The sequence below is a fragment of the Nothoprocta perdicaria genome, unplaced genomic scaffold, assembly GCF_003342845.1.
Source record: "Nothoprocta perdicaria isolate Ctin4 unplaced genomic scaffold, notPer1 scaffold_59, whole genome shotgun sequence".
NCBI lineage: Eukaryota > Metazoa > Chordata > Aves > Tinamiformes > Tinamidae > Nothoprocta > Nothoprocta perdicaria.
The window spans coordinates 1587895-1611211 of NW_020455854.1; the positions used below are offsets into that span (position 1 = coordinate 1587895).

General features: G+C 46.5%; 1 protein-coding gene across 5 annotated transcripts; it reads left to right on the plus strand.

Moving 5' to 3' along the window:
- Positions 1-257: 257 nt before the first annotated feature.
- UBN1 (ubinuclein 1) lies at positions 258-22896 on the plus strand. 5 transcript variants are annotated; one of them, XM_026049053.1, is made up of 17 exons: positions 258-497; positions 1846-1932; positions 2912-3007; positions 3314-3448; positions 4126-4229; positions 5290-5725; positions 8753-8823; positions 10145-10274; positions 10498-10616; positions 11140-11268; positions 12222-12365; positions 15281-15331; positions 16505-16550; positions 16890-18113; positions 19054-19306; positions 19615-19704; positions 22179-22896. In XM_026049053.1, the coding sequence occupies exons 1-17, from the start codon at positions 258-260 to the stop codon at positions 22229-22231; spliced, it is 3408 nt and encodes a 1135-aa protein (XP_025904838.1). In that variant the 3' UTR covers positions 22232-22896. The 5 variants fall into 5 exon arrangements, with proteins under 5 accessions (XP_025904838.1, XP_025904840.1, XP_025904839.1 ...); XM_026049055.1 differs by lacking the exon at positions 19615-19704; XM_026049054.1 differs by lacking the exon at positions 15281-15331.
- The last annotated feature ends 421 nt before the right edge of the window (positions 22897-23317 follow it).

Sequence of the window (23317 nt, forward strand, 5' to 3'; positions counted from 1 at the left end):
CGCGCTGGGCCCGTCCCGCCGCACCGGGCTGCGCTGGGGAGGGAAACACGGGGCGGCGGGAGGGAGCCGGCCCCGGCCGCCCTCATCTTCCATCTCCCCCTCGCGCCTGCAGCCTTCGCTGGCGGCAGCGGCTGCTGTCCCCGCCGCACGGAACCTCGGAAGCGGCTGCCCGCGCCCGGCCCGAGCCCGCGACACCCCGTCCCCGCGCTCTGCCATGGGCCCGGGGCCGTGAGGCCGGGCGCGACGGCGCGGCCGCCATGGCGGAGCCGCACAGGGTGCCCTTCACCACCCTGCACGGCCCGCTCGGCCCCGGCGCCCTCAAGAAGCCGCGCAGGGAGGACGCGGAGCCGCCCGCCGAGGCCGAGCCGCCCGCCGCCGCCGTCCGCATCACGCTCACGCTCTTCGAGCCCGACCACAAGCGCTGCCCCGAGTTCTTCTACCCCGACCTGCTGAGGAGCAGCCGAGGCAAAGCCAAGGGCAGCTCCTCGGGAGACAAGGTGAGCGGCCTCCTGCAGCCCGGCATGGGTTTTGCCTCGAAATCCGCGGGATTTCTGCGCTATTACTTCTTAAATAGCGCCGAGAGACGGTGACACGTTACCTGTGAGCCACCGAGGTGTGAAGTGAGAGTCCGTGATCAAAGGCCAGGCTGGTGGGAGAGCTGGCGTTGGCACCCAGGGTGGCCGCGGGCGCCCTTGCTGCCAGGCCAGGCTCTCCTGCCACTTTCCCTGCAAGCTTCACATGCAGGGGGTGATGTATTGCTGGCAGAGTTTGGCACGTGTTGTCAAAGTAAAGCCAAAGACATGCTGCTTCGGTTTGCAGCTGCCTCATCTGAAGTGTTTCTTTGCATCTGCCTTGCTAGCAAGTACAAACACCACCAGACAGTATCGAGAGAGAGACCTCTGCGTTCATTCTGCATCAGTGTCTGTATCTTTTGGGGGAGCTCTCCCTACCACATGAAAGGATTCCCACCTTGGGGCTTGTTATCTGTCCTCTTTGATGCATATGATGCTGTCAGGTGTTGTCTGACAATTTTGCTTGCCAGTTGAAAGAAATTTTCAGGATACGATGCAGTGTCAATTTATGCAGCATCTGAGTTTTGTATTAAGTTTTTTGTTTGTCTTTCCCCTGGTGAAAATAAGTATCTTGAATAGTGCTTTTTTTTCTCACACTGGGACATGGAAGAGCTCTGGTTTCCTGGTCATTTTTCCTGCTGCTCTTTAGAGCAGTTTTACCATCGGTTGACAGCCTCATGTTGCCCTTTTGAGCGAGCCGAGAGCAGCAGAGACAGCTAAACTAGTTGAGAGAGCAGCCCCAAATCCTTGAGAATGTGGAGAGGGAATAAATGCTTGAGTTGTGGCAGAAACGATAGGCAGTAAAGTCCAGGTAAGAGCAAGTTCTTCTGACTTGGAGCTGCCAGAGAGCACTCGTGTGAGGCGAAGAGGAGAGGGAAGTCTTGTGGCACCCAGATTTGCTCATCATGCTCTTGAACAGCAGTTATAAGGGGAAGGCCTTAAGTGGAACCTGGAGTCTGATAACAGGGCACTATCTCACCATCAGTGGTTCCCTTCTATGAGAGCGTGGCTGCAGTTAAGGGAGTATTTCACGTTACACCTGTGTGTTTTATCTCTGTCTCCAAGAAGCTCTTCCCTTTCTTCATTTGCAACCTTTTCTGCATGCTTGTTTGTGGCTGCCTTATTCTGAGAATAACATCACTCTCAAAATACCATGTGGAGGGGCTGAGGTTCTGCCTGGCTGTTCTAGCCAGGGATTGAATGTGTGTGGAAGAGGTTTTTGTGGCGCTGCGACAGGACTGATTCTGATGGTTTTGTCTCTGTTTCTCCATAGAGGAAAGAGCCTGCTGATCCCTTGAATGATGAAGAAAAGGAAAGGCATAAAGTGGAGGCTCTTGCTAGGAAGTTTGAAGAAAAATATGTATGTTTTTCTTCTTTATATTTTGTTGTTGCTTAGAATGAATAATGATGCTTAGCTCTCAAACAGAAGTACTTGACTAGAAGTTAAAGGTCACGAGCTCTTATGTTTCTATTCTCTTGCAATCTCTTTTTCTTGGCTGGAAGGTGCTGTTTTTTGTGTTCTCTTTTAGTCTCAGGGCTGTTGTATACTAAAATAGCCCAGATACTCTCTTAAATCACATAGCAATCTGATTAAAGTGAATTTCAATCTTGCTTGTAGTAGCAAATGGCATTAATGTAATGAATTTAATATATACAATTTAGTCTTTTAAGTGAAAAGAAATTTCTATCACTTGCAGTTGTGGCACAATATAATCTCTTAAGTGTCTAACGTGGTGCTCTGGTAACTCTACTGCCCTTAAAACAGTGCTGAGCTTGCTAGCATGAGAGAAGCTTGTCCAATTTCTTACCTTTTTCCTTGTTGTTCTTTTTCTTATTTTACTTCCATAGACGGCAACATCACTATGTTTTATTTTCTACAACTGTACTTTGGATCTGTGAATTGTTGCGTTGTCTTGCAATAGAAATTGGACCCATTTGATATCTAAATACAATGTGTATGTTTGCTGCTCCCCGTTTGCACTGCCTTCCTGGCACTCATGGAAGGACAGTCCATCTCTGCCTAGCAGAAAGTTTTAGGAGTTGCAGACCTGATTCAACATAAAGTTTGTGAACATAAAGCTAAACTGTAAAAATATTTTGTTAGGAAGACGTTTTGTCTCACGTGTCTGCACTGTTTTGGTTCCATATGACAAGGGCTGAAACTGGATTTACTGTATCCTCAGATTACAGTATGAAATGAGTTAACACTTATTAGTTCTGCTGCTTGGAAAGAGAACTCATATTCCTGCCTGTGCTGCAGGGAGTGTGTCCTGTATCAGGGCTGTTCCTGTGATAATTAGAAATGAAAGATGAGCAATCATCAATCTTTTATTGCTTAGGGTGGCAAGAGACGTAGAAAGGACCGTATTCAGGACTTGATTGATATGGGGTATGGATACGACGAATCTGACTCCTTCATTGATAATTCTGAAGCAGTGAGTACTTGGGCAGGTGCAAGGGTGGTTCAACACAGGTGCCTGGGGGGGCTCGATTGGCCCCTGGGGAGAACATTAATTCACTGCAAGCAAGGAAGGTGCCAGGGCTGGGTAATGAGAAGTCCTGGGGCAGGTGTGTGGCAGAGAAATGCTAGTTAGCACATGTGTCCACAGCCAAGTCTGTTTTTGGGAGGTGCAAGTCCCATTCCCTTCTCCAAATATATCTCAAATACAGAGTAAAATAACAAAATATACAATGTCAATAGATTGTCGTCCCCCCCCCCCCCTTTTTTTTTTAATTACCAGTATGATGAGCTTGTTCCAGCTTCTCTAAATACAAAGTATGGAGGGTTTTACATCAACTCAGGAACACTGCAGTTTCGGCAAGCATCTGATGATGAAGATGACTACATTAAAGAGAAGAAGAAGAAAGCTCCCAAGGTCAGTGAGCCAGCTTTCTAGGTGCATTCCCTGGATTAGAGCTTGGTGGGTTTGCTGCATGGGAAGAGAGGGATCTGTGAATTGGTATGGATGGAATAAAGAGGGGGAATGCAGAGTCTTTATTTCTAAATGAGTTTTTCAAAACCCATTTTATCCCCATATGTGGTAGTAAAATGAAGCTTGTTTGGCACATGTGAGTCTATAGATGGTTTTTCCCTTGTCCCTTGAGTAGAAATGAGGGCATCCACTTGTCACCCTGAAGAATTGTTTTGCGTTAGCAAGAAGTAACAAAGGGTTATTCTGTTTCTCATCTGAGGTATGTTGGAGAGGGAAGAGTGTTGGGAAGCTACCATTTCTGTTCTGTGGTAATACACCTCATAAAGCTGAGGTTCATAAAGCTCAAGTGACATGATTAAAACAGGAGACAGTAAGAGCATGTAGTGTCCTTTTACTGATAGGATCTTCTCTAGTGTAAAAGCTGGATGTACTGGTGAAGAGTTGAAGGCTCTATGTGCCAGATCTATGGTGATACGTGTATGCAGTTTGGGTTAATATTCCTGTTAGGGAATGACTCTTCTCAGGTAATTGGTGAAGGGCCCCCGGTGGCTCTGGGGGTGCTGCTCCAATTGCAAGATTGGGGGACAGTTTGATTCTGACCTGCTTTTAATTCCCTCCAGAAGCGGAAGTTGAAAGATGGAGGTGAAAAAATGAAGAAGAAGAAGAAAGATGATTCCTATGACAAGGAAAAGAAATCAAAGAAGTCCAAGTTCGCAAAGGCCGGGTAAGGAGGATTAGGGGGAGGCTTGCTGCCCATGTTCTTGCTTCAAGGCATTTGTTATGCTGCAATAGCAGGTGTTGGAGTGGGAGGTTGCTTTGGTGTGTGCTGCATAAGCCCCAACAAATAAATTGTCAGTGCTTCAAGGTGAAAAAACAAAGGCTCACGATGTGGAAAAGAGCACAACTCCCCAGCAAGACTGCCAGAGCAAGGAAGGATGCAGGTGCCCCAAATCCTTTTATTTCTTGCATTCCTGTTTAGACAGTAAGGGTGGAAATAGCCATAGGACAGTGTTAAGAGAGGGAGCTTCCTGGGAAGAAATTAGGGAGGGAAAGGCAGGCAGGAAGTTTTGGGCTAGCGGGGAGAAGGCTCTGGGCATCATGGGCAGAAAGGAAAGTTGTGTGTCCCTGCCATCCCTCACCAATACTTTGTGCTCCTGCCCAAAATGGTTCTTGGATGAATGCTCAACTTCTCTCCTTTTGTGCCATAATTAAGTGGTTATTCTTGTCTTTTCCATTGCTCCATACTTTGGTCTACTTTTCATGTATCTGGGCCACAGTTTCATGCGTATCCTCAAGTTTTGCTTGTTTCTGACAGTGGTAACGTTTCTCTGGTAAAGCAATGTATGTTTGAGGGCAGTTATGTTAAATATTATAAATCTTTCCGTTTGCCGGCTATTGTTTCACAGGCAGCAGTTATTAAATCTGGCATAGGAGTTACAAGACCAATGCATTTTTTAAAGCCTGATGGATTACAGAGAAGGAAATTCTTAAGTATGTTTGAGACTGAATGGAAGAATGCTTGATACATAAGTTGCTAAAAAGGGAGACATTAGTAAATGAATGAAAACACTGTGTCATGTGAGACAAGGGTACTTTAGCTAAGTCCTTACCTCTTAGCTGTGGCCTTGAGAGGCTGTAGATTTTTTTTTCTGGTGTAATTTGGTAAGAGTTAATGTTTTCCAGAAGGTTGGTGCGTATGGCTAAAGTGAAATGAGAATCTTTTCTCCTTGATCCTGTTTTATTTCTTTCTCAGTTCTCTTTCTTCCTCCATTCTTTGTTTACAGCTTTACAGCATTAAATGCGAGTAAGGAGAAGAAGAAAAAGAAATACTCGGGAGCTCTTAGTGTCAAGGAGATGCTAAAGAAGTTTCAGAAGGAGAAGGAAGCTCAGAAGAAAAGGGATGAAGAGCCGAAGGTGTCTCCTTCAGCAGCAGAAGCTCCAGCCCCACGGGAGGTGGAGACGATGGCTGACCCGTTGCTCTCGCTCTTTGGGCAGGCCAGTGACAATGACCTGCTTCAGGCAGCTACTGCTATGGACTCATTAACTGATCTCGACTTGGAGAGGCTCCTCAGCGAATCCCCGGAGGGGAGTCCCTTTGATGAGGTGGAGGATGGCAGCGATCCTCTTGGGGTGGGCTTAGAGCAGGACTTGAAGCAGCCGCCCTCCCTCCCGGAAGGACTGCCAGCCCCTCTGGAGAAGCGTATCAAGGAGCTCACTCAGGTACGACCCTTGGCTGGGAGGCAGCAGGACAGGGTGGTTCCCGGAGCAGGAAAAGCTTTGCTGGGAGCACTGAGGAGCAGAGTTTTCTATGATCCTGTTTTATGTAATGATCAAATCACTTTCTTGAATCCTCTGATGTCCCAGTGGCAAAGTGCTGGCTCTTGGTCTTGCTGTCTGGTGAACGTGATAATCCTGAGTTCAACTGTCAATATGGTTCCTTTACCTCTCTTGGCAAAGTATGGACCTGATGCAATGGGTGGTTTCCCTATCAATTTGGGGTGACGGAACTTAAAATATGCACTAGGGAGGTAGAGGTCCAAGTTTCACTGTAGTTACTTTGATGTGTTGATGTGTTACAGTGATCAGGAAAGCATCTATGAAGAAGCACAGCATTCTGTGTGTGAAATAAGTATGTGCTCCTGAAGAGGGTTACTTGTTCCACACGTGAAAATGTGGGAAGAGCCCTATAGACTGGGCTTAAGGTCTTGTTGGAGCTGATTCCTATTTCATGGATGGAGACCTCTAGTGAAGCATGGATACAATTTGACAGCACCCAAGTGGAACTAAGCTGCTGGCAATTGAGGTCCCTTCCCATCTTTAATATCTCAGTATTCTGGTTCTGCTTTAGGAGTGGGATATATTAATTTCTAGACAGAAAGACTTCCCACTTGCAACTCCTCCTGCAACTGGACTTCTGTGAGATTTGCCCATCTCCTCCAAAAGTCTGTGAGCCGCTTTGGGAGCTGCTGTTGTGGAGGAATGGGAGTTAGGTGCTTGGCAAGGAGCCCTCTCCTGGCATATGAGAGAAGTACATGCTCAGATTTGCTATGGGGTGTCTCTGATGTCACCATCCGCCTGTCAACAGATGCTGGGATGTTTTGGCCCTGCTCCTAGTGTTGCATTTTAGCATTGATTTTTTAAGCCCTGATATACACCTCTGCACTGGACACAGTATCCTGCCTTCTGGGGTAGGAGGTCATCCTGGAGCTCTTGTTACTTAAGCATTTGTTATTTAATAACTCCTGTTACTAAAGATAAGCTTCTATTAAAGATAACTGTATCCTGCTGAGAATGTGTATAGTGGTGAGCAGATGGCAGAGAAGCAGGAATTGAAGTATTGCCACAGCTAAATGTGTCTGCTGAAAGGAATGCTGTTCATACCGCTAATGGGTAGCGCCAAAAAAGCTGCCTCTGAACTATATTTGAGGTAGAGCTGAGTGTTACAGAGGCACCCTTGATATCACATTAATCATTAAACTGCTGCTGGGTAGTGTAATAGCGGATTACCCCATGATATTCCTGATCAGATTTTCCTGCTGCTGTTTCTTGTTGCTGGATGTTCTATATTAGGATAACAAATTGGGTAGAAAAAGGCAAGGTTCAACATACTGACCCCCCCCCCCCCCCCCCGGGGTCAGCTGGGATATTGGGGTTCATGAGCTCCACTGCAGATGGGAATGGAGCCAAACTTCTGTGTGAGTACCAGGTACCTTCCATCACAGCAGGTAGGAGAATCCCATGGGTTAAATGGAGCCCGAGGAATTTCCTTTTGCACTTGAATGGACTTTTCTTTCATGGGTGTGATTTTTTTTGGACAGAATTGTGTGTGCTGCAGTCATAGTTTAGGAAACTTCCCAAATGGATTTTTTCAGTTTCTATGAAGTTGATAGTAAATAACGTCCCCTGTGGCTGCTCTTTCTGCTGCTTTCTTAGCTTAGTATCTAGATTGTCTGGAAAGCCTGGTGAGAAGTATCCCTGGCCCTCATTAAACAAGACTGGGATGATCTTTCCTGTTCCAGGGGCAAGCTCTGAGCGTACATTACTCAATATAACAGCTCTAGTGTGAAATGAAATCTCTGTCCTAGAACTGTCCTTTCTTCCCTTGGGAATTAGGCCAAAAAGCCGTCTCCTTTGCCCCAGGAAATGGAGTGTGTCTGGACAGGAGAATCCAGAATCTGAGGGGCTTGTGGGCAGGTCACCCTCTCAGCAGTTCAAGTGGCTGTGTTGGACTTTGAGGGAGCTGTAAGAGGCAAAGGAAATAGGCAAGGCAGGGTTGTAGTTTGCAGTTCAGTTTGGCCTCTTTCTGCCAGTCTCTTTGTTTATCAGATGTCTTTCCTCCTCCTGCTCTTGAGGCTTTCCACAGAGTGGGGAATTCCAGGTATCTTCCTTTATGTTTGATGATAATATTGGGTGGAACAGAAGGAGATGGGTTTGCAGCTGCTGCCACGGGAGTGGCTCTGGTTTGATGCTGCTCCTCTGGCCTAAAAGCAGCGAGAAACTTTAAAGGAGGAGAATAATTAGAAACCTTTCAGCTTGGTGGTATTTGACATGGTTACGGGGGACTAATTTAGACGCTTCTGAGCATTGGTGCCTTTTTCATTCCCATGTGTGTGATGCTGGTGCCTAGACTGTACCTTAGCAACATAAATCTGGCCTCCTTTGCTCCGCTTTGTTTTCCCTCCTCTTCCAGGTATGCAGCACCCAGTACCACTACTCTAGTGGCAGATCTGCTGTCTGCTAAATAATCCTGCTTATTTAGGGCTTCATTTTGTCATTCATTCAGCTGCAGTTTAAAAAATCCCCTGATCTCTGCTACTCAAAAGCCCTTCTCCTTTAAATAGGTGCCCTGCCTTTGAAAAGAGTGGCAGGAACAGAGGACTAGAGCAGGATGAAGCCTGATGACAAGGGCTGCAGGGCACTAGGGACTTCATCTGTCATTCATTGCAGTCAAACACAAGTGAGAAGCTGATAAATTCATACTGGGACACACATCAAGCAGGGCTTGAGCTAGTGTCCCAGTGTCTCTTCTGCTGCTGAAGAGGTGGTTTCCTTCAGTGAGCCGAGCCATCCTTGCACAGCTGGCTGTCAGTTTGGTGTCTGAATTGGCAGGTGACAGTGTGGACAGTCTTGTCCATCTTCTGGAACAGCTTCTGGTGAGCTCTGAGCTCTGGGGACTGCAGCATTTGGCCCACTTGCAGCTCATTGGGGTGAAATTGTGCCTTGTTTTACAGTGCCTTTATTTTCCAGGCTGCCAGGGCTGCAGAAGGAGAAGGAAAGCAGAGATTCTTCACTCAGGACATCAACAACATCATACTGGAGTAAGTGTCACCAGGGAAGAGAAGTGGGCCCAAGGTGGGGAAAAAAGAATGTCATACAGAGCATTATTTTGTGGATAAATTCAGCAACATGTTTAGCAGAAATTGTGTGAATCTGCCCTTGCAGTTCCTCAGCATAGAACATATCTAGAAAAAACATGCGTGAGTCCTAGAAATGTCTTTCTCTTGAAATGTGAAGTATACTTGAGGTAGGAGAAAGTTAAGGGGAGGCCTCCAGGCCTTCTGTTTTCAAGATAACTCTTAATACTGTATGCTTAAATTTGGTCATTTGACCTGTGACCATAATTTGATACAAAAACAGTAAATCTTTTCGTGCCAGACATGTCAGGCACACTCTTTGCTATTTAAGGTAAATGTACATATGATATTCCGTCAGGAGGAGGAGGCTGTTGTGTTCATTTCCACACTTGTTACTGATTAGCAGTGTAAGCTGGAGGAACTCCATTATTCCTGTGTATTTTTGAGTCCCCCATCTACAGAATGCCTCATGCAGCTGTTGAAAATGGCTTCATTCTTCTTCAAGTGCTTGGAGAAGGCTGATAAATGCGTGCAGCTTTGTGATCATCTTAGAGTAATGCTTACACAGAGGCTTTAATTTTATTAAGGTTTATCAAGGCACTTGAAGGGAACTGCTGAAGGGAAGTTTGAGAGTTTGTTTCCCACACCTTTCAAGTGTTGATTATTGCTTTTTAACATTTCAGCACTGACTGCGCAGACAGTCCAGCCCCAATCTTTTTTAAGCTACTGTAACTTTAACCACTTTCGGGAGCGTTTTAAATGGATCTATGTGAGTTTGTGTTAGGATGAGTTAGGGGTGCTTACAAGTGTATTGCCACTGAGATGTGAGTTTTGAAAAACTCTGTAGACAGGTTTGACACACCCTAATCACTGTAATCTGCTGGGATCTGCAATCCACATTGGGGCGTGAATTTAGGCCAAAGAGCTAACATTTTATTCTGTTTTATCCTGACATAAACTGCAGTAGCATATGACATAAGCAGTGTATATTCTCTCATGTCATCATCTGACTCTTGCACCTCAGCTGCCAGGAAAAAAAAATGCAAATAAATGAGACTGCTTAACTATTTTTTGTGCTTTTCACAGCACTACGACACCAGAATGAAAGGCACAGATTGGAGAAAGGACTTGGGTCCATTGGTTCTGAAATCTCCTGATTTGTTTAATTTGACTTGTGCTTTCTCCTCCTCCCAGCGCCCAGCTCCCTTGGTGTGAATTGCATTTCTCTTGCCTAGAGAATCCGTGTTGGCTCCTCAGTCAACGTCCTGTCTCTCTTCTTCCTCAGCATAGAGCTGCAGACCCGGGAGCTGAACAGCCAGATCCGCTCAGGGGTGTACGCCCATCTGGCTGCCTTCTTCCCCTGCAGTAAAGACACTCTGGTCAAACGTGCCCGTAAGCTTTATCTCTATGAGCAGGTGAGTGAATTTGGCAGCAGAGCCCCATCTTTTTTTATTGTTTCCTCTGATCTCCAGAGCATGATTGTTCTCCATGTTAGCCACTGTTATTCTCCACCGTGCATGATTCAGCCACCCCAGTGCTGTGCGTTCAGGACTGACAAAGTCTCTGACCTGCCAGATCTGGGGTCTCCTGCCTGGAATGTGCTATGTGGAAACTAGTTCTTTCTGTGATACACTCTAGGGTGGCCGATTGAAGGAGCCTCTACAGAAGCTAAAAGATGCCATTGGTAGGACCATGCCAGAGCAGATGGCTAAGTACCAGGAGGAATGCCAAGCCCATACTCGGGCCAAGTTTGCCAAGTAAGCTCATCATTTGCTTATTATGGGCCTATAGCTCCTCTTAGCAAGTCTCATGTGGGCTGTAGCCCACTCTCATGCAGTTTCCATCCTATTTCTGACCTGTACTTGAGAACTGATGACAGGCATTAATTGTCCTAATTAAGCTGTGTGTGTATTGTACTGTCTGTAGTGATTCCAACTACTGCAGCACTGATGGGATCAGAAGTTGGCTGGAGTGTCTTTTTCTGCTCGAACCGTAATTAGGACATCAGTCAGGCTGGATCAGTCCTGTGATTTCTCTTGTGTATTGCCAGATTTGCAATGGGAGCCAGTACTAGGGGCAAGAAATTCCTTAATATTGAACACTGAGATCAGCTTGCACACCAGAGCAAGAGATTTGAGCCTGTCTTCCAAACCATGTGTTATCTTCAATTACTGAGCCCTCTGAACAGTCTTATATTTTACCCTGTCCTTGAATCCACCTCAGTGATAGTGGCATATTTTCAGGATAATGACTTCCATGTTATTTCCATCTCCCTTTTAGGATACTGGAAGAGGAAAAGGACAAAGAGCAGCGAGATCATGTTTGCTCTGATGATGATGACGATGAAGAAAAGGGAGGCAAGCGCGTCATCGGACCTCGAAAGAAATTTCAGTGGAATGATGAAATCAGGTTTGCACAGTTAAAGTTTAAGTGAACTGTGACTAGCCTTACTCTATGTGGCTGGATGCAAAGCATTCAGATACTTGTGTCTTGTTTTTAGAGCAGGACTGATCATTTTTTCCTAACAGGCAACTTGAAGGTTTGTGGCAGACTGCACTGTTTGTGGAAAGCGCTACTGCACTTATTAAATCTGAATCTTAAATACATTTCAAAATTAACCTGATTTCAGGCACAGGCCGTCTCTGAGATATGGGATAGAAGCCTCAGTGTGCAGAGACCAAAAGAGTAACATTTTTTAGGGAAAAGAAGGAACTCATCTGAGATCCTACAGACTAGACTCTTTAACAGGACCAGATTTCAGGTTGTGAAACAGTTAAAGGTAATGGGAATTTTTGCTCCTGGCAACCAGGCATATGACAAAGAATGGAAGGCTGGGTTAGGGAGAATGAGAAAGGATGAAATGAGAGTAAATCGTGCTGTGATTTTCATCTTTCTGTAACAAAGTGGGGTGTTGCTACATGGATGGCTCATTCATTTAGAATAAAGAAAGCTTTACTTTTTGCAGGATCTCATTGCTTCTCAGCACAAATTGTTGTGTAGAGGTTCAGTTTTGTGACTGCTAACAAGGCTTGTAATTTGGTGCTGGTTTACCACCTCTGCTCTTTCAGGATATTGGTTCAGGAAGGGGTAATAAAGCTCTTTCCCCTCGTGCATCTGCGTATGCCTATGCATATTCACACATGCACAGGAATGTGCATTTTGCCTCTTCTTTCTTATGAATACAGTTTAGGGTTGGTTTTCAGAAAGGTGTTTGGAGTGTCTGAACTTGGAATCCTGAGCTTGGCTGGTTATGGTCCGATCCAGAATGAGCCAGGCATGTCTTAGCCCTGGATAAACAGAATGACCTTCATCTGCGGAAAGCTGATCTGAGTAACTATATTTGAAATCTTCCTGTTCTTCAGGGAGCTGCTTTGCCACTTGGTGAAGATTAAATTGGATGGCTATGAGCTTGAAAAGAATAAGGCTCAGTCTCTGGAGGATTATATGAAGACCTTCCTAGATGCAGAGGTGAAACGCCTCTGGCCAAAAGGCTGGATGCAGGCCAGGTGAGCAAGAACCGTGTTGTATTCCAGGGATTTCTTATCGTAAGGGACCTCAGAAGGTCATTAGTCCACCCCCGTCTCCAAAGTATGGCTGGCTTTAAAGTTAGATGAGGTTGCTCAGGGCCTTGTCCAGTTGAGTTTTGAAAATCTCTCGGGGACAGAGCATCTCTGGGCCTGCGTTCCAGTGCTTAGTCACTCTTCATAAGATCCTTTCCTTGCTGCAACTTGGGACTGTTCCCTCTTGCTTATTACTGTGCACCTCTGAGAAGAGTTTGATTCTGTCTTCTTCATGACACCCACACACTCTCTTCAGACAGTGAAACATGGCCTTTAGGTCCCTCCTTGGTCTTCTCATTTTCCAGGCTAAGCAACCCCAGTTTCCAATGGGAACTGCCTCTCCACACACATCATGTGTCCCTGCTCCCTAGCCATCTTGGTGGAGCTGCAGTTTGTCAACATCTCTCTTCCGTTGTAGGGGCCTGGATACTGCACCCTGTTTCCATATGTAACCTTGGAAGTGCTGAGCGGAGTGGGACAAGCAATTGACCTGCTGACTACACTCTTGCTAATGTCTCCTCATAAGAGGAGACCTGCTAAGACTCCATGCTAGGTTTTCAGCTGTTCACCTTGTAGGGTGACTCATGTTCAGCTTGTCCACCAGGAACCCCAAGTCCTCTCCTTCAAGTCTGCTCCCTAGCCAGTTAGTTTCAGCAGCTGCAGGACTTGACATTTGCCTTTGCTGAATTTCGTGAGGGTTTGGTTACACGTTTCACTAGTTTGGGAAGGTCCCTGTGAATGGCAGCCCTGCCATCCAGCATATATTCCTGTGTTCAGGTCACCCACAAACTTGCAGAGTGCAATCTATGCAGTCATCCAGATTGTTAAGGAAGATGTTAAGTAGTCTTGGCCTCAGTATTGACCTTTATAGCTGCCACTGAAAACGAGTTACAGATTAGACCTGGATTGTGATGAGGCTGACTGGCCTGTGATTTCTGGAAACCTCATTACAAAGGATCTTTTCAGACTAGGAAGTCTTCCCTAGTATTCCTGAACTAGTATAGTATTCCTGAAAGAAAGCAAAATGGAAAGATTTGGGGATCTAGGGACTTAAAGCCTGTCAGCGAGTCAACAGAAAAAGTAGGAATTGAGCCTTGTTTTTCTTTATGCCATCCTGTGTCTTCACTACTCTTTCATGTCCTCCATCCTCCATGCCTTTGAGCTGGCAATTGGAGAGAGCCATGCAAATTGCAGAGTCCTTCTCACAGGACTGTCATCAGCTTCTGGCCTGCCTTGTTTTACTCAGGATTTTTTTTTTTTTAAGGGCACCTTTTTATCTTTTTTAATCTCTTTATCTCATCTCTTTGCATTTAAAGAGCTGGATAACACTGTTGTCTTCTCACTGCTGAATTTGGTGCTTGGGATTCACGGAGGATAAAGGAAGAAGTAGCTTCCAGTTTGTAAAGGCAAAAAGTGTGAGCAGGAAAATAGAGATCCACTTGGAAAATGACCATTTATTGCAGTTTCATGGGCACATAAAATGCAATAATGTGCATGGTTGTAGTGAGCTGCTCAGTATGAGAGCTGAATGCTGGAATTAGGAAATCAGTGCAGATTCCTTCTAAGTTAATGATTGTACTCTCATCTCAGGGTTTGCAGCTTGTCAGTTTTTAAAAATTATTTTTTTGAATAACAGAAAAGTTATTCAAAAAAGGAAAATCATCTTTCCTTCTTTGTAGGTGAAACTGTTCTTAAGCATATGATGTTCCCCTAAGCATCTTACTGCAAGTAGCAAAACCTTACAGCAAAGCTGACTAGGGAATGACTGAAGCAAATGTTCCGGGTTGCTTTCTGGTGGCCAAAGGACAATAGTTTCTCCTCTTAGGACTTTGTGGTTTAAAGACAGAGGCAGGCTGACAGCCACACAGAAGGGAAGGAGAGGGATTGGCAACTCTAGGGAAACTGGAAACAACTTTTTGCGCAAGTCAGCTTGAGTCACTGTCGGTAAAAGCACAGACCTCATCTTCAAGAGGAGCTTGGAGGTTGACAGACTGGCAGTTTCGGGGATGTGTTTCGAGAGGCCTTGCCATGCTTGTTTTCTTGGTTAGCACTAAAAGACAATTAACAGAATATATGGTGGCAATAAGCTGGTTTATTAGAAGGAAAAGGATGGCAAAATTCTTTGTCTGAAAAATTCAGTATGGTAGTAACAGAAGGAAAGCATATTCAATATGCCAGTACCAAGAGTGTCTCTATGAGGTTTTTTCTCCCTGACATCTAAGAAAGCAGCTAAGGGGTGGCAGCCCTTCTAGTTGAAATAGTGTTTGTGTGAGTGCTGGTTTATATAGGCTCAGCAGTGCAGGGTTTGGGGTGCAGCTCTATTGAGTGTGGTTAGACAATTGTTCCAGAAATGGTTGTGCTGACTTAAGTCGCCTCAGATGTTTGCGGAGGACACAGAGGCAACAGGGACATGCCAAGTCTGAAGGCTCCTCATCCACATTACTCTCTTGCTGTATTTGCAGCAGGGTAAGGTAACTTCTCTCCCTTGAAGCTGGTGAAGAGCTCTTGGATGATCTGCCAGCCTTGCTGTGGCAGCAGCAACATCCAGCTTGAGTCACTGTACCGCTCTCCAGTTGGCTCTCAGCTTTTTAAGCTGGCAAAGCTTTTTCCTTAGTTATTGTCCAACAACTGCCTTAATGGCCTCTCCAGTGCCTCCAAACATAGCTCCCCAGAGAGGGATTTGAATGGGAGAGTTCAAGAGCATTTTTTTCCTGGAAAAGGGATGAATATTTGTTTCCTCTCTCTGTGGTTTTAATTTCGCTGAGTCCCCTGCTGTATTGTGCAGCTCTTTCTCCAGTGATCCCAGCTGCTCTACTAGGTCTTGCTGGATATCACTTCTCATTGCTCTCTTCCCTTCTTAGGACACTGTTTAAGGAGAGCAGGCGTGTACACGGACACCTCACATCAGTCCTGTGAGTATCGCGCAGCCTTCCTGTGCAGCAATAACTGGTGAACTGCCTTCCCTGGGGTTTGGGTGGATTGTGCAGGAGCACCTGAGCTTGCTTGGCTCCCCTCAGGTAGTTTGGCGCTGCTTTCTCTGGGGAGGTCTAGGGAGAGTAGTTTTTTTTGTGTGTATGACCTTTCCCAGCAAAAGTCTTGCTTAGGTGACTTGCAGTAGGCTCAGGGATAAGAATAAAGTAAGAAATCGGAAGCAAAGCTGCCTCTTGGCATCGTTCAACAAACTGGAGTCAGGCCTCTGTGCTAGTCCCTAAGAGGCAAATCAGAGGAAGATGGAGCGTGGTGCCAGCACTGTGATTATTGCTACCTATTCAATCAGTCCTTCCTGAGTCCTAAATTCCTTCTTTTTTGTTGCCTGCTTATAGGAGGGGTATGATGAGCTCAAGTTATTGAAGGTGGGTTAAACAGGCTGTGGGTGGAGCCATCAGAATCCAGCTGGGCAGATGCTTTCATGCCCAAGAGTCTTGTAGATCTTGCTGGCAGTCTGTAGCAGAAAGTCATATAGACCTAGGCTGAGGTCTGTTTGAAAGAGAGTCCTGTTCTTGGCATGGTTGGATGAGGGGAAGCTCGAGAGCGTATGAAATACAGAGTATAGAGCCATCCTTCCCTCAATGATGGAATTTTAGTGGCTCTGGGATGTCTTGAACCAGACATTGCATCTGACCAGACATAGTGATATATTTTCTGTGAATTTGGCAGATGCTTTTGTATCCTCGGCTTCTTCTGTGAACCTAAAAGAAATGTACAGCTTTTCTGCAATACAGTCTCTGTGTCAGCTTCATCTGGGTATTGCTATAGTTAGGTCAGCAGCGGGTTCCTGTGATAGAGCCTAGTCCTGCAGCTGGTGTGGAATGTGTCTGTTGAGTGATTTCACTGCTCTGCTACCATTTCAAAGGCTGCTCCGCTCCCTAATTCATTCCCCTGTGTGGGATTTGGGGCTTTCTAGAGCAGCAACAAATGTCATTTGGTTTTGAATCCTAGCAACCTGAGATGCTGCCTATGTTCCCTTGGTTCTTTGCAAAAGGCTTGGTGGATCATCATTAACAAGGCCCAAGTGTGCTCTTTAATTAGGTGCTTCCATGAGGACATTCAATGAGCCCATGTTTCTTTTGTCTCCTTTCAAACAGGACAAAGAAGAAAACAGTTATGCCCCCCACTAAGATGAAAGTGAAGGTGAGTTCTTTTGTTTTTTGGTTCTTGTGGTGGACGTATCCCAAGATCAAGAGACTACCTTCTTAGAGACTGTTTACAGTCTCTGTGGAGACTATCTTAGCCTCCTTGAGCCCTCTATAGATGAGCTACAAGGAGGCTGTTCTCTGCAATGGCCCTGATAATATGTACAGGGCTTGGGAGCTACCAGAATAGCAGCTAAAATCAATGGGATGGAGGGATCATTGGGTGCAAATCATGCCTACTCTGCCTCTTCTTCCTGCATTAGGAAGCTTTCTTTGCCTTTCATCAAGAAACCCTGCCTCTGTTCTGACCCTGCCTTTTGTTGTGGTTTTGTTCCAGGAATCTTCCTGTAAACCAGATAAGAAGCTGCCAGTTCCTGTGAGGCACTCGAGCAGCGCCCTGGCACTGTCCTCAGAGCCCCAGGGAGGAGCTCTCAGCATCAGCACCCAGACCAGAGAACTCTTGTCCCTTGGGACAGCCCAAGCAGCCAGCAGCGCTAGCACCCCTGCTACCTTCATGGATGACTCTTTGGATGAGGACTTAATTCATAATCCCACTTCTTCAATTGAAGCAGTCTCTAAAGAACTGGCTGTGCTGAACAGCAGAGCAGGAGGAAGCCCTGACTTTACTCTTCCTGGACCCGCAAAAGCTCCATCAGAGAAGATCCCAACTCTTGCAGCTGCAGAGGAGAAGAGGACATTTCCAAAGTCCAATGCTTCCCCTATACCACCTCCTGCTGGTTCCCTCCAGTCTCCTCTAAATTTCCTGGCTGAGCAGGCCCTGGCATTGGGTCAGTCATCTCAAGACAAGAAGACAGAGAGCTCCAATGTCAAAGAGCTCTCCTGCCAAGTTTCCCCCAGCAAAATCCTTCCTGATGCACACCAGTCTAAACAGAAACACCACAACCTGCTCCGACCCAGCCACGGGCCTCAGACCTCCAATCCAGTGCCAGGTGCTCCGGTGAAGGTCTTTCACTCAAGCAACCAACCACAGAAAACGTTCACATCCCCAGCTCCATTTGTCAAACTGCAAAACCCCAAGTCCTCTTCCCCGCTGCCCCAACGCTCCCTGCTCCAGCAGGTCAAGTCATCAACCAAAGCTCAGAGCTTCCATTCCTCTGCTTCTCCAAGCAGTACCCCAACCTCCAGCAGTTCCCACAAGAGCTCAGGCTCCTCCTCGTCGTCTCTCAACTATACGGGAAAGCACTCAAGTGGCTCTAGTTCTTCAGGACAATCTTACAAAGCCCCCTTTGTTTCTGGCTCCCTTTCCAAGCATGGGGCCTCTTCCAGCAGCTCCTCATCTGGAGCCTCTGCAAACCAGGGCTGCTCCTCTGGTAGCCTGCTGCCTGGTGTGCAGACCCCTTCCTTGGGTCAGGCGTCCAGCCGCTCGTCCCCAAGCTCCTCTGTGAAGAAAACACCCGTTTCCCAGAAGCTGACTCTGGTAGCCCCTCCTGGTGGCTCAAATGGAGATTCCAGCGGGGGGACTCAGGGGGTGGCCAAGTTACTGACCTCCTCCCTAAAGCCAGCTGTTGTTAGCAGCGCTGCATCTTCTACCTCTGTGCCGGTAAGCAGGAATGTGCTTTCCTAGCCTAATGCTGGGAGGCTCATGGCACTGTTTCAGGCAGTCTCCTAACTCGTTAAGACAAGCCTTAAAGTCATAACTTCAGAAGAAGTTCCTGAAATTCTTGAATGACTGAAAGAATGAATGTCTGAATCCCGCTTGCGTAGGCTGTGAAGATGTAGTTGCCACGGGCTTGCACTCCAGAATTCAAGCTTTCATTTTCAGTTTAGCGTAACAAATATGCAAGAAATTGCAATTTCTAGGTGGTTTATGTAGTTGTTTTGACCTGACTTTGGGAGTTGTAGGATGTTAGTGCTCCCCTTTGGGTCTAGAGGAAAGGCCCTAAGGCAAATTGCCATGAAAATTAAAATCATTGTGTAAACTGAAATTACACTTACCCATTTATTTTTAATCAGATCTACAAACTGAGCCTTATTTAGATTTTCCCAAATGATCTTAGTATTATTGACATTTTTTGTTCCTGGTCTACAGAATAAATAACCCTTGATTTTGTGCTGTAAACTCAAGGTGCCTGCCCCGTTTTCTTGGGTGGTTGTTCTGTCACCTTCTGTTGCTCCTCAGTCTGAAACGTTGCCTGGACAATTAAATGCATCTATTTAAATGAGCCTGAAAACTATATGTTGCTCATCCTCTGGACCCTGTATGTTACTGAGTTAGCTAAAAAGCATTCAGCAAGGGAGTAAATCTCCAAGCAAATAACGTTCTTGCCTAGAGGAGTGCGTCAAGCCTTGCTGCCTCGAGCTGTCAGCAGTGATAAGCTCCTGGGCATCTCCTGGTGGCCAGCAGCTCGTGGCTGCCTATCTGGGAGGGTGCTTCTTGCATGGCGTGGGTCTCAAGCTCTGAATGTTTTGCAGTTTCATGTTAAATCTGAACAATCCCAGGGCTTTCCCACCCCTGACTGACCTTTTCTGTTGCCTTTCAGAAAGGAACTAGTGGAGCTGTGCTGCTAACCAGTTCTTCCTCCTTAAGTGTACTGTCTCCATCCTACAAGTCCAGCAATCCCAAGCTGCCAGCTGCTCTGAGCTCCACCCCTTTAGGTATTATCTCTCCTATTCATTCCTTCCCTCTTCATGTCATCTCCTTCAGTTCAGACTCCTCCCCGAAAGCAGGAGTATCAAAGGATGCAATAGTTACGGGACCAGCCCCAGGAACTTTCCACCATGGCCTTGGCCACAGTGAGTGCCCTCCCAGTCGTGCATGTGCATGTTACGTGTGCCTGTGCTGTCAAATAACACACCACCACTGCTCTGCCATGTTAACCTGTTGCAGCCAAACTCATCTCTCTTGCTGTTGCTTCATGCTATAGTTCATGCACTCATACCTAGCAGTTGCATTTGAAGAACCTTGGGCACATCCTTATAGCTCTCCTAGAAGCCCCAGTAGCTGGAAGCTAAGCTCTAACCGCTGCAGCTCTCTGCTCGTTTCTGTCTTCAATGTGTATTTGTTCTTTTTTTTCCTCTCCTTTCTTTGTTTTTCTCTCTAGGTCTTCTAGCTGGCTTGCACTCCAGCCCCCACCATGCAGCACCACTCCCACATTCTGCCCTGTCCACTCATTTACCGCAGAGTTTGCCAGGTAACTTGTCAGCCAGTCTTGTTTGTCCTCTGCCCTGTGAGTCACCCCTTTCCTTGGCAGCTGCTTATTCTAGGGGTGAAGCAAAGTCATTTTGCACTCTGGTTGCTTGGTCTGGTCCTCGCTAGAAACTCCAGCTTCCTCAGGACACAAGGCTGGTCTTAGCCCTAAGTAAAGGCTTAGTGCTTTACTATTTCACTGGTCAGTGCAAACTTGCTTTGCTGTAGAATGATGAACCGTCAGTGTTTATAGCAAGTGTTGGTTTCTGGATTTACTCAGCTTTGCTCTTTCTGTCATAGCAAAGAATTATTCTCCTAGGATTGGTGTTTGTGTACAGACTGTTAGGATTTGATGGTCTTGCTTTTGGAGTTTTGTCACTGGTGACCTACATAAAATGCCTCGGACCAGACCGTCTCGCATCTGTGCACTGGGCTAATTGCCTGCATTTCCCCCACAACAGGTTTGTAGCGTGAGAGGAAACTGCTTTACTGGATGCTGCCAATGTGATGAGTTTGCAGCTAAGCCTGTTCCTGCCTCGGTGTGATTCCTTCGGACCTAATGCACGGGAGATTTATGATGAACATCCTCTGTGCTTAGAAATGGAGCCCTGCGTGGTGGGCGTGTGGAAACAGGGCAGCACTGCAGAGGAAGGAAAGAAGTGAGGGGTCCAAAGTGCCAGGGTACAGAGTTCCCTTATCCCAGGGAAATATCTCTGCAGATATTTCTGCTTTCTTCACCAAGTATCCCTTGTCTCTCCAGTGCAGCTCAGTGCTACTCTCCTAGCACCTGCTTCTACAGTGATTCTCTTACTGAGCAACACGTGGCTGATCTGGGAGTGGATGTGCTGGCTTAATTTTGCGGCACCGAGGCCGTAGATGTGTGGATAAGCTGCTGGGGATAGTCTGGCCTCCCAGAGCAGGCATGGGGTAAAATGTTCTTGGCTGTTGAGGAAAGTGCTTGTTTGCTGAAGGAAGAAGAGTGCAGTGTACTGGTAAAAATTCAAATAATTGGGCGTCTTTGCTGCTTTTGCTGATGGCCTGAGGGGTGGTGTTGTATCTCTCCAGTGTGATGGAGCAGAAGCAGCAGCTACTGGCAGCAGTCACGGGAGTGAAAGGCCCTGCCTTGATCTGCAGGAAAGAGTAGAGGGCCTTGTGCTTTAAGATGGATTTGTAAATTTACAATTACTGGAGAGTGAAATGTTTGATTTTGAGTTGAAAAGAGGTTGTGAAATGTGTTCTGTGACACTGAGAAGGAGCCTCCTCTCTGTCATTGTTTGAGGGAGTTGAGTGCAGTGACTTCAGTACAGCTTATAGAAGATTTTTTCTTGGTAGACTGCTGCTTTTAGACAGAGAGGATGTAGTGCCTGAAGCTGAGGGTAGACAAAATGCAACTAGAAATAAATGGCCACTGAAAGCAGCTTCTACAGAGACGCATGAGATTCTGTCTTGGTCTTTTTTGCATAAAGATTGGAATTGGGCTCAGTCCTTCCAGAGGACTTTATCAATTGTGCAGTGCCAAAGCAGATACTTAAGTGATTGCTGTGGTCTTAAAACAACTTAATTTGGTATTGTGGGATAAACTATGGCTGGCTGAATAACTAGATGGTCAGAGCTGCTTTGCTGTGCCTGAAACCTGAGTAGATTCCCGTGCGTTTGTCGGTCTTGGCTGCAGGGAAACGTTGATATCTTGAGCAAAGGTGCCTGTACCAGCATCCACCAAAGGGCGTTGGAGCAAAGAGCGCTCAGTGTTTGCTCGGGTGTCGTCGCTGCTGCGTTTGCTGCTGGAGGTGCATGTGTGCTGGTGCCCTGGCCGTGGCTCCACTTGTGTTGCAGAACGTCTGGGCTGGGGCTGAGCTCTTGCATGGCCTAAACTGCCCTAATTCTGGAGAAGAAGCTGTTGCTGCTTTGCTTAGTGCTTTGTTCATGGTGGCCCGATGCTGGTTTTGGCTTCTCCTGATAACTTCTGCTTCTTTAAGCTTACTTTTTCTCTTTATTGCATTTTCTCCTTTCCTTTCACATCAGTTCCTTTCCTTTACTTCAGCAGTTAGGCTCCTGTGAATCCTGTTGGTATCAGTGGGCCCTCAAAACCTTCACTGCAATGCAGAAATCCACTAACGGTTTTATCAGAACCCATTGTTAGACGCTAGGCAGCAAATACCATGTATTTCTAATTCCCTAGATCTGGAGACATGGTAGCATAAATTGCTAGCTAAGTAGCCTCCCAGCAGTCTTAATCTGTGCTCTGGTGCTCTTGCTGAGAGACCTCAGGAGGCCCTTAGTGCTACCCCTGGCTCTTACCCAGGTGCAGAGGAAAGGCTGTTCCTAATCGTTAGATATCTAGATCTCAAATGCTTCCTCCTACCCTTGCTTCCTTGGTGGCCGAGCAGGTTTTTCTGTGCAGTTTGCCTGCCCCAGCTGCACGCAGCTCCGCAGAGCTGGTGCTGAGCCCCCTCCCCACTCGCCTTTGGTCTCTTTCAGATGCTCCTCAGCTTCACGGCAAAGGGTCCAACGCCCAGCAGCGCAAGTTGTGACACCGGCGAGGAGGGGAGCTAGAGCACACAGAGGATAAAACCAAGAGGATGGCACACGAAGACTGCATACCGGCTGTGTCTTTTTCTCACAAAAACTGGAGAGACTGAACTGAAAAAAAAAAAGAACTCATTGGTGCATTTGCTCAGAGGCTTTCAGAGCAAAGGCCTTACACCAAGGGTCATCTTGAGCCATGCCCTAATGAGAGGAACGTTTGTAGCACTGTTTTATTGCTGCTGCCCTTCACGCATTCCCTGGCACTGGCGCGCGCTAGAAGCTGCACGGAGGCTTGGGTGGCTTGGCCCAAGTCCAGCGCTGGGGGTGGATTCCCACCTACCTGGGTCTGCATCTGCCAAGTACCTCCAGGTCCAGTAACCTCCGTGGTCACCCGGCGGAGGCTGTGAAAGGTGCTTCTCTCTGCTCTGAGTTTACCTGGATAATTCTAGCACTGCCAGTGCTTTCTGAAGACGTTTGACTAACTTTTCAACCGTACTATAAAACTGTGCTACACTTAATTGGAGGACTTAACTTTTCCTGTGTGGCTAATCTAACAAGCCACCTGATGTTCCCCTCTGGAGGAGAAGGAAGACTCTTTAGAGAGACATTTCTAGATGCACTCATGAACATCAAGAATTCAACTTCTTTTGTTCTTTGGAGATTTTTCTTCCCCCCCCCCCCCCCCCCCAAGGGATGCTAATTTTTATCCTCATTACCATTGAATGCATTGGATCGAATGGGACACTTCTCAGCATGTCACATGTATAGGAAGACATAATTCCAGTGCCTTTTATGGTGGAGCAAGAATGGACTAATGACACACATTTCAGCCCTATTTTGTGTGCTCCTCAACCCTTTTTTAATCATTCTGTATTTAAGATGTATTCTGTTTTATTTAATAGAGCTTTTTATGGTTGCACATCAAAAAAAGCTGCACTGTCTGGACTTCAATGGTGTGTTGGTGACTGCAGATACAGTACCAAATCCAGCAAGAGCACCACTTCTTATCAGAGCTTGTGCAGGCAGGTTCCAGACCTTCCCCTAAAGCCATTCTTTCCTAGGGTCTTCAGTCATGAGCTCTTTGTGGGCAG